The 9,356-nt window shown below is 41.1% G+C and overlaps 1 protein-coding gene across 1 annotated transcript; it reads right to left on the bottom strand.

Annotated features, from left to right (window-relative positions):
- Nucleotides 1–2,052: 2,052 nt before the first annotated feature.
- Nucleotides 2,053–7,525, bottom strand: LOC129116231 (solute carrier family 2, facilitated glucose transporter member 10-like). The gene is made up of 6 exons (XM_054627233.1): nt 7,462–7,525; nt 6,165–6,240; nt 3,543–4,811; nt 3,251–3,373; nt 2,462–2,597; nt 2,053–2,376 (listed from the first exon to the last, which is right to left on the bottom strand). The coding sequence occupies exons 2-6, from the start codon at nt 6,166–6,168 to the stop codon at nt 2,286–2,288; spliced, it is 1,623 nt and encodes a 540-aa protein (XP_054483208.1). The 5' UTR covers nt 6,169–6,240; nt 7,462–7,525; the 3' UTR covers nt 2,053–2,285.
- Between the last annotated feature and the right edge of the window lie 1,831 nt (nt 7,526–9,356).

Below are 9,356 nucleotides of genomic sequence, written 5' to 3'. Positions count from 1 at the left end.
ACTCCTTCCAAATGTAACACTAAGGGCGCTTTCCAATATGTTAACTTGTTCTTCCTTGCTTGACCCAAAATCACCATGGAGGCTGTTTCAATCACTTCTCTCCACCATGAGGAGAGAGGAGGCTTCTGGAGGAGCCCAGAGCGAGGAAACACTGGTGCTTCCTCTCCAGAAGTCTTTTCAGCACCCCTGCAAAAAAAGAGGCTTGAAACACGACGGGAATAATCTAAAACCATGGCAGAAATGTAATGTGTAATCATTAGTTGTCATTATTTAAGATCAACGCGTTTACCCCATGCCTTGATGACATTTCCCCTCGATGTGACCTAAGTTTTTATCTTGAATGTAGGTTACATCTAATCAACTGCACTTGTTATCTAACGAGGTAGTGGTTTGCACTGTCGCCTCACAGGAAGAGAGGCCAGGGTTGTTTCCTGGGCCGGCCGTGTGGCCGGCCCTTTTTGTGTGTGGCGTTTTGTATGTTCTCACTGTGTTTGTGTGGGTTCATCTTTTAACGGTCCTCGGTTCTCTGACTTTAAATGGACATATGGACATATCATCAATACATTTACTTTGAAAAAATCTGAACCTATCCCTTATAGGTTACAATTAAGTTAGGAACACAATGAAGTATGCTGCTGACCAAAACTGACAAACCACTTGGAATGCAAATATGCAAACTAACTACAATATAATAAACAATAGGTTACAGGAAGATATTGAAAAATGGTCAACACTAGTATTGATTGGACTTTAGTTCAAGTATTGAGGTGGTGAAAATGAATTTACTGCCACGATTGCTTTACCCCTACCGGTTAGAAGCCAAGAATCTCAGTTTACAGCATGGGATAAACAGATATCCTGGTTTATCTGGGCACTCCAAATTGACAAAGAAAATGGAGGCCTAGCACTACCAAATCTCAGAGAATACTTTTACGCTGCTCAAATGACATACATTGTCAACTGGTGCTCGAAATGGAAACATTTTGAACTAAATCTGAGTCAATCTCACACTCAGGTCAGGCTAGGTGGTAAAGTATATACTGAACATGAACATTCCATGAATTCCATTCCAAGAATCACTGAAAGTATGGAATGAAATTGTCAAAAATACAAACATGAAGGAGATAGTAAACGTCTTATTTGGCCTTCCCAATCTCCCAGGTTTAGACCTGGAGAGCTAGATTAAACATTTGTATGGTGGACAGTAAAAGGATTAAAAGCTAAATGTACACTCATAGAGGGAAATCTTTTATAACTTTTGATGGGTTCAAAGGAGAATTTAATATAGAAAATGGGGATCTGTTCAGATCCTTACAGTTTAGACATTTCTACAATGCAGGAATAAAAAGGAATTTCAGCAGAAGGTAATGAACTGATTAAAGTGTTGACATTTGCATACAAACAAACCCCTTCAAAGATAGTTTCCAAACTGTACAGCAGTTTACAGAGACGAAACAAAGGAAACTCCCAAAATGTAAAACTGAAACTAGAATTAAACATTGAACTGTCGAAGACTGATTGGCCTTCCATGTGAAGGACAACAAACGACCAGTAGCTCTTAAAGATGGAGCGAAGAATTGAATCTGCTTATTTATTACACCCCACTGCAGCAACACTGGAGACAGTGTGGGCAAATGAATGGCATCACTCACATATTTTCTGCTCATATATTAAAATACAAACATTCTCCCGGCTGTTTATTTAAAAAAAAAATCTGTCTCTTCAAAACTCTGACACTCGCAAGTAAAAAGGCCATCACAAGGAGCTGGGTGGAATGTGACCCTCCAGGATCAGGCCAGTGGGAAATATGACTCTAAGGACCACAGCAGGGACTCATGAACAACACTGGAGAGAATGTACTGCATACAAATAAAAGATGGGTCGTGTTCTCAGCAGATCTGAGACAGTTAGGCTCAAAGATTGTAAAGAGAGAGCACTTTTCTATTTTTATTTCTGTCAGCCATAGTGTTTTACTGTGGATTTTGTTCAGTGGAATAGAAACTGAAAAATAAATAAATAAAAAGTAAAAAATAAAAAAAGATGCACAGCAGCTTTATAATTTTTGGCTATGAAATAAAAAAATAAAATAAAAATAACTTTTAAAATGCAAATGAACACACCAAAAAGGCCATTTATAAAAGTCATGTCACACAAAAATGCACTTTCTTAGCAGGTTTCACTAAGATGCCACACATATATATTCCAATATTAGATGCAACAGAGGAAAGCCTAGCATCGGTCTAAACTTACATGGTGTCAGTATGGTAATATATAACGAATCACCCTCAGGCGCTGACTTGACAGTGCACCCTCTGGTACTGTGGGGAAGGGTTTCTCCAGCTGTTCATGCTGCAGCACTCCTCGCCTTGGTAAAACCTGCAAAACAAGGCCAAAAACACGTGAGTGTCTCATGCCACTGAACTTGATTATGAGTAATTCATCTGACAAATATAGACCCTACTTGTTTAAACATAGCTCCTTGTCTATCTCCTCCAGAGTCTTCCCTTTGGTCTCTGGTAGCATGAAGTAGAAGAAAACTCCAGCAGCCACAGCGGTCATCCCATACAAGAGGAACATCCCCGACAGACCAATCGCATCTGTTGATCAAAAGCACAGCTCACTCTCTGCTGGCCACCATTTCACTTGTAACTAAGTCAGGGTTTGAGGGTTTGAGGTAAGAACGGAAATCAATTCATCAAAGAATCCGTCTCTACAAAGTTTTTCTGGCAGTTATTTTTATTATCTTTCAGTTTGTAAAAAGATAAAGCTTGAGTTGGTTATCATCTCAAAAAAGTTACAATTATTAAAATTCTTATTACAATTCAACAGCACTCAATAAACCAAATGCTCAGACAAAAAAACAGTAAGAAAATCGGACATCTGTCACTAACACAGGACTGTAAAAAGCCTGTCCAATCATTTGTCAGAAGCATTATTGGACAAACACAACTTGCTCTGTGTCTGCTGTGTGTTAGCTGGCAAGTTGGCCATAGCTACCAACAAGTATTTGGTGTTTGACCGATTCTTTTGATCTTAACATACAAGACTGGATTTAAAGTTGGCAATCAGATTCACAAAGGCACAGGTGTAATCAATCACTTTGGCTGTGTTCCGTGTGGCATTTTTCTTTAATTTGCTTACATGGAATGTTTTTGAAACTGATCCACCATAGCTTGTATAATTTACACCTGCACTTTCCCCACTGTGACTAGTCAAAATGTCCACTGGGAAACGGTGTTTGGGAACTTACCGATAAAATCTAAGAAAGTGAATGTGACCAAAAGGTTGGCAGCCCAGTTGAAGCAGTTGGTGAATGCGAATGCCCTTCCTCTAATAGCAGCTGGAAATATTTCACTCAGGAGAAGCCAGGTCACTGGTCAAAGACAAAAAAATAATAATTTAAAGACAGTTAAGCTACATAAGGGATCTTTGCATGCTAGCAGATTGAAAATGCGTATGCATTTAGACTTATATTTAATCAATCTTGCCTTATGTAGCTTTAGATGCACAAAAAAATACCCATTTTGAGTGAATATACAAACTTGGTCCAAATCCAACGGAGTATGCACTGACAACAGCCATCATACACACGAGAATGATCCAGTTCACAACTGTGCCATGGGCGCCCGGAAGAGGTGCCAGGGGATCGTCCGGTTGTTTCTGTCCAACTTCACCGAGTACTACAACTCCATCTTGTGTGTTGTTATTGAGGAGTCTTTGGCCCTCATGTAAAGGTGCGCCATAAACGGACTGATTCCCAACAGTTAGATGATCGGTTCTTGTAACGTTGAAGTCCTCAGAATCACAAGGCCTCTTGGCATTCATCGATGAACGTCCACTGAGGAGTCCAATAGTTATCAGAGACAGCGCCATAACGGAGCAGCCACCGATGAGCAGGGGCCTCCGCCCCACCCGATCCGAAAACACCATGGAGGTCAGAGTAACGACCACTTTGACAAAGCCCAAGCCCACGGACGCCAGCACCGCTGAGGCATTGCTCTGAAAGCCCACTGAATGGAAGATGGTGGAGGCGTACAGGAGGACATTCGGCTGGCCCGTGAACTGCTGAAAGAGCACCAGTCCTAGGCCGATGACGGTCCGAGTCCTCATGTTGTCTTTGCGCTGGAAAAGATACATACTGTTGTACTGAACATTCTTACTTCCAATGCCAGACCTGACTTTTGATTCAACTGCTTCGACAGTATTCATCAGGTCTGTTTCAGTTTGAAAACAATATCTTGGGCTTGAAGATTCCTTCGTGTTGGATGGGAGGAACCAGATGGAGACCAACTGAATCATAGTCGGTACTATGGCTAATCCGAACATCCACTTCCACCCTCTATTAGAGTCGGACAGGATGTAGTTCATGGCGTAGGCTGCCAGGATGCCCACGGTGATCCCCGCTTCATACAGTGTTACCAGGAAGCCCCTGCGATCCGAGGTAACCATCTCGGACACAAAGATGCAGCATGACATGGAGGATATACACATGGCGAAGCCCACCATCACCCTGCCCACCACCAGTGCCCAGTAGGAGCCGATGAGCAGGACCAGGCTGCCGGCCAGGATCAAGATGTTGCCGAGGAGGATGGAGTTCCTGCGGCCCCGATGGTCGATCAAGCTGCCGCCTACAATGGAGGCGAGCAGAGCTCCTATCAGCAGAGAGCTGACCAGAGCCTCCTGCTGGACACACGAGAGTCCGAACTCAGCTTTGAGCTGCAGCAGAGCGCCTGAGATGATGCCCAACTCGTAACCAAAGACCAGGCCGCCCAGAGTGGACACCACGCTGGCCAACAGGAGGATGGAGCTACCTAAGGGGGAAGGAGACCATTGAGGGGGTTTTCTTTTAACAAAAGATGTGCATTTACATTCACAGAAAAAAAAATTTTTTGCTTATCTTTCAACTTTATGGGGTTTCCATCAGATCCTGTAGCTTGATTTGCTTTGAGACTGTCAAATCCACCATTAAGGCCACAGCCAGATCTGAATTACCATAAGATGCAGTACAACAAATGGCCACTAGAGCCTGACTCCAAAAAACAGCAGGTTCGTAAGTATCCATTACAAAAATAGAAATACAAAGTAAATCTTCTTGTTTATCAGTCAGTCAGTCATAACTTCAAAGGTGCCTTCAGGAAGCTATGGATGGCTAAACAGTGTTTTCCATTCTGGGAGTGCAGAGAAGAAAAAACTATGAAGGAATGCTGTGGTTTTTATAAGTTTGGGTACCACTGTGATAGAGACATGTTTTTGCGACGGCGTATTATGGCCATTTATGACTTTTTTAATCTTGAAAATTTGTGAGTTTCTTCTTGTAGATTTTCCACTTTAATCTCAAGTGTAACTGTGACTTTGTAGCATCAGACTGATCTGGGTTTAAACTTTAAGAATGAATCTGGCTGGTTAAATTAGAACAGATTCAGGCAGCATGAAAATCTCTGAAGCAGGGACCTTGTGTTCACAAGTTGCTCTGGTACAGATAAAACAGCTAAATGCAAAAGAAAAACAGCAACATTAATGTTTAATATTGTTTCCAGTTATTTACAAATAAACAAAGTTAAATTACCGTAGACTGTAGATTTCCGGTGTTATATATATTTTTTTAAAGTTCAACTTTTGTGCAAGCACATCCAATCTGAGGATGGTTTTTACATTTGTTTACAGTACGTGTATCATTCTAATTGATGATACACGTTTATCCCTCCAGCTGTTCTGCAGCTTTCTCTCACATTAACCTGAGAGTCTTTCATGTGCAGTTTCTATTGACAGAAATGCAAATGAGAGCTGCTGAATCTCAATACTGATTAAAGAGTACCCTGTGTTCCATGCATGTGACGAGAGATGAAGCTTAGAACAGCTCATATCGACTGCACAAACTGTCCATGTGTAAAAACCGACAGTTAAGGTTCACATTTAATCGGTTGATTTGAATACTTTGGTGATTTTAAATGACCCATTGTGGTCTAAATGTAGATTGAAAGGTTTAACATGTCAACTATCAGCAGATGTGACACTCAAGTAGTGTATCACAGGTCCCACTAGTAAGCCCTAAAATGCATTCCATGCATTTGTTACACTTTGCTTTTCTTCACACCAGATCAGAACTTCACACACCGCAGGGTAGCAGTCCAGAACAAACTGCTTTACAAAGGAAAAGCACTTACCCATTGCTTCTGTCCCGTTACATTCACATTTCAGTCAGGCCGTGCAGGTCTGCGTCCATCTCTAGGAGGACGTCCTCTGTGAAATAAAAGCAAAACTTAATATGATAATAATAATAGGGACAATCTCCTGGAGTCCTGCAGTGCCCTCCTGATCTGGCATCAGCTGGGAGACTTGTGTCCTACTGCTCATAGGAAAGACCGTGAGAGCCTGTTGCAGCATCGTCGCCATGACAACCCTCTTGTTGATTGTCATGATTTCATTAGCCAGTCCACTCGAGATGGGCTTAACAAAAATAAACGGCTGTGTCGCAATCAGTTTTCTGGTTTAGTCTCATAATCATCTGATAATGCTGCAGCAGTGGGGGACGTGGTGTGGGAATCTGCAACGCCTCCACAGCTCAGATATCTGAGGAGGTGTTTCTCCACACAAATGGACTGGGAGAAAGGGACGAGTCAAAGCACACGGGGGAACTTAGAAAAATCTCCCACTGTCACCGTAAAGGTTCCTGTCAGGCTTATAGCAGACAAAAGCTGCCTCCAGTTCAGCTTATAGAATAAAAACAACTGCAATACCCCGCTTTCAGCCAGTGGAGGACAGTCTACGCATATCTATAACACAATATGTGGAATACAAATACTTTGCTCTAAAATGTCAAGATTAGGACCTGAATCCACCAACAACACTTATAAATATTAATTGTTTTTAAGCTGAAGTATTATCAGCAAAAATATACTTAAGGTATTAAAAGTAAAAGTAATCATGCAGCAGAATGGACCCTATACAGACATCACATGTTTTATTAATGCAGATTTTTAATGTTGTGGCAGGTCAGGGGTGAACTGTTTAACTTTACTTTACATGCTGGGTAGTTTCATAATGTAAAGCAGATGAGCTTCTGTATAGAAACTCTTTATATGCAAGGTATTCACTAACTGTCGTCAGATATAAAGGCAGTGCAGTATGAAGTAGTCCCTGTGGTCGAGTAGAAGCATAAAGAGGCATTCAATGGAAATAAAACAAATGGTAATGTAACTATACTGAGTAAATATACTTAGTTACATTCCACCACTTTTGAGAGGATGAATAGACTCTTGAGTCTCAGTCACCACCGGTCCTCTCTGTGGAGGGTCTGGTAGCTCCTGATGAGGACAGTAGACCCGTTATCCATCGACTCGCCCTGTCGGTCCGTCCAGGAATGTTGTTGCTGTTGTTTAACGGGACCGACGGACGGAACCGGCCGCTGTGGACTGCTGTATTTTGGGCTAGGAGACATTCCGGGAGGAGAAGTGGACTCACCGTGAGCAGCAGAGCGGGGTTGTTAAAGAGATGCTGCTGGAAGAAAAGCCTCTGTCCCTTCAGGAAGTCGGAGACGTGGCAGCGGTGTCAGGTTTCAGGTTTCAGGAGGAGAAACTTGTTGCCGAAGTTGTGACGCCAGAGGTCGACTTCTGTCCAGCTGTCCCAGCCCGCTTCTCTTTAAGATCATGTCATTTATAGCTAGTCATAAAAGATAGGACTGAAAAACTAAGCAGTTAGTGTCTTATAAAACCCATCACAATCCAAATGTAACTGAATACATTTACTCAAGTATTAATAGCTCATTAGCAACAGGAACTCTTAAACGTGCTGTGATCTAACCCCCTTTAAAGAAAGATGATCTTGATCCCTCTGTTCTTAGCAATTTGAGGCCAATTTTTTAAACTTCCATTTTTATCAAAAGTTTTAGAGAAAGTGGTCTCAACCCAACTTTTATCTTTTATGTGTCTAAATAATGTCTACGACAAGTTTCAGTCTGGTTTTAGAGCTTTACATAGTACAAAAACCCTCTTCCTCAAAGTATCCAATGACCTCCTTTAGCAGCTGACGAGGGAGAGCTCAATTTGAGTTATTTTAGACCTAAGTGCAGTTTGACAAAGTAGACCATGCCATTTTAATCAACCGTCTTAAAAACTGGGTTGGCATCAAGGACTCTGCACTTGGTTGGTTTTATTCTTACCTTTCAGATAGAACACACTCTGTCACCATAGGTAATTACTCCTCCTCTACATCTCACATTACCTTAATGATATCAACTGTTGGAGGCACAACATTTTCTTCAACTCAATAACTCCAATCAGAAATCATAGTATTCAGTCCCCTGAACCCTATCAGTCCCATCAAAAGTGCCCTTGGTCCCCTGTCTGTTAAGATACAGTCCACTGCCAGACACTTAGGAGTTGTATTTGACTCAGATTTGAGCTTCAAACCACACATCATAAACGTTTCCTTCAAATCAGAACCATCTCCAAAATCAAACTGATCCTCTCACACCCTGACCTGGAAAAAATTATTCATGCATTCATCTTTTCAAGACTAGACTACTGTAAACCCCTCCTCTCTGGCATCAACCACAAGTCACTCTCTCACCTCCAACTAGTTCAGAACGCAGCAGCTCGACTTCTTGCTGGTTGTAACAGACGACATCACATAACAACAATCGCTGGCTTCTCTTCATTGGCTCCCTGTTCGTTTTAGAATTGATTTTAAGATTTTACTGATCACTTTGAAAGCACGTATGGGGCAGGTCCCAAAATATATAGTAAAAATGTTGACCCCTTATGAGCCAGCTTGCAGCCTTAGATCCTCAGGTGGGGCCCTTCTGGCTGTTTCAAAGTCAAGCCATCAGGGCCCCTCGGCTTTGGAATGACCTGCCTGAGGAGATAAGGCTTGAAGAATCAGTAATCTCTTTTAAATCACTTCTTAAAACTAATTTTTACGGACTGGTATTTATGTGATGTCGTCGTGTCAATGCTTTATTTTATTATTGGTTTTACTAAATAATTTTACTATATTATTATATATTTTATTTGTTAGTTCATTTCTATTGCATCGATTGGTTTTACCGTGTTAAATATTTTACTGTTTTATGCTCAGTTTGTCTTTCTTTGTTGGGCCTCATTGTTGAGTTTTCTGATGTTTTATTGCCTAGGCTTTTCTGCTTTGTCCATCAAAGAACTTTGTAAACTCCGTTTTTAAAGATGCTTTATAAATAAAGTTATTATCAAGTACTCCACAAGTGTGAGGTAGGCTATGGAATGCCATTTAATTAATTATTAAATAACAAAAGATAAATACATAAATATGAAATACATTCTGTCAACAAATGAGGCAATAAATAAATGTAAATATATATAAATTAGACAATATAAATAAGG

The sequence above is a fragment of the Anoplopoma fimbria genome, unplaced genomic scaffold, assembly GCF_027596085.1.
Source record: "Anoplopoma fimbria isolate UVic2021 breed Golden Eagle Sablefish unplaced genomic scaffold, Afim_UVic_2022 Un_contig_8005_pilon_pilon, whole genome shotgun sequence".
Taxonomy (NCBI): domain Eukaryota; kingdom Metazoa; phylum Chordata; class Actinopteri; order Perciformes; family Anoplopomatidae; genus Anoplopoma; species Anoplopoma fimbria.
Note: the sequence above shows the minus strand (reverse complement) of the source record. Positions and strands in the feature narration are given on the sequence as shown.

Bases quoted from the DNA above. Each gene is read 5' to 3' on its own strand.
- LOC129116231 (XM_054627233.1), bottom strand. The intron at 2,598-3,250 runs GTAAGTTCCCAA...TTTGATCAACAG, and splicing joins CACTTTCTTAGATTTTATCG to ATGCGATTGGTCTGTCGGGG. The intron at 2,377-2,461 runs GTAGGGTCTATA...CTTGTTTTGCAG, and splicing joins AAGGAGCTATGTTTAAACAA to GTTTTACCAAGGCGAGGAGT.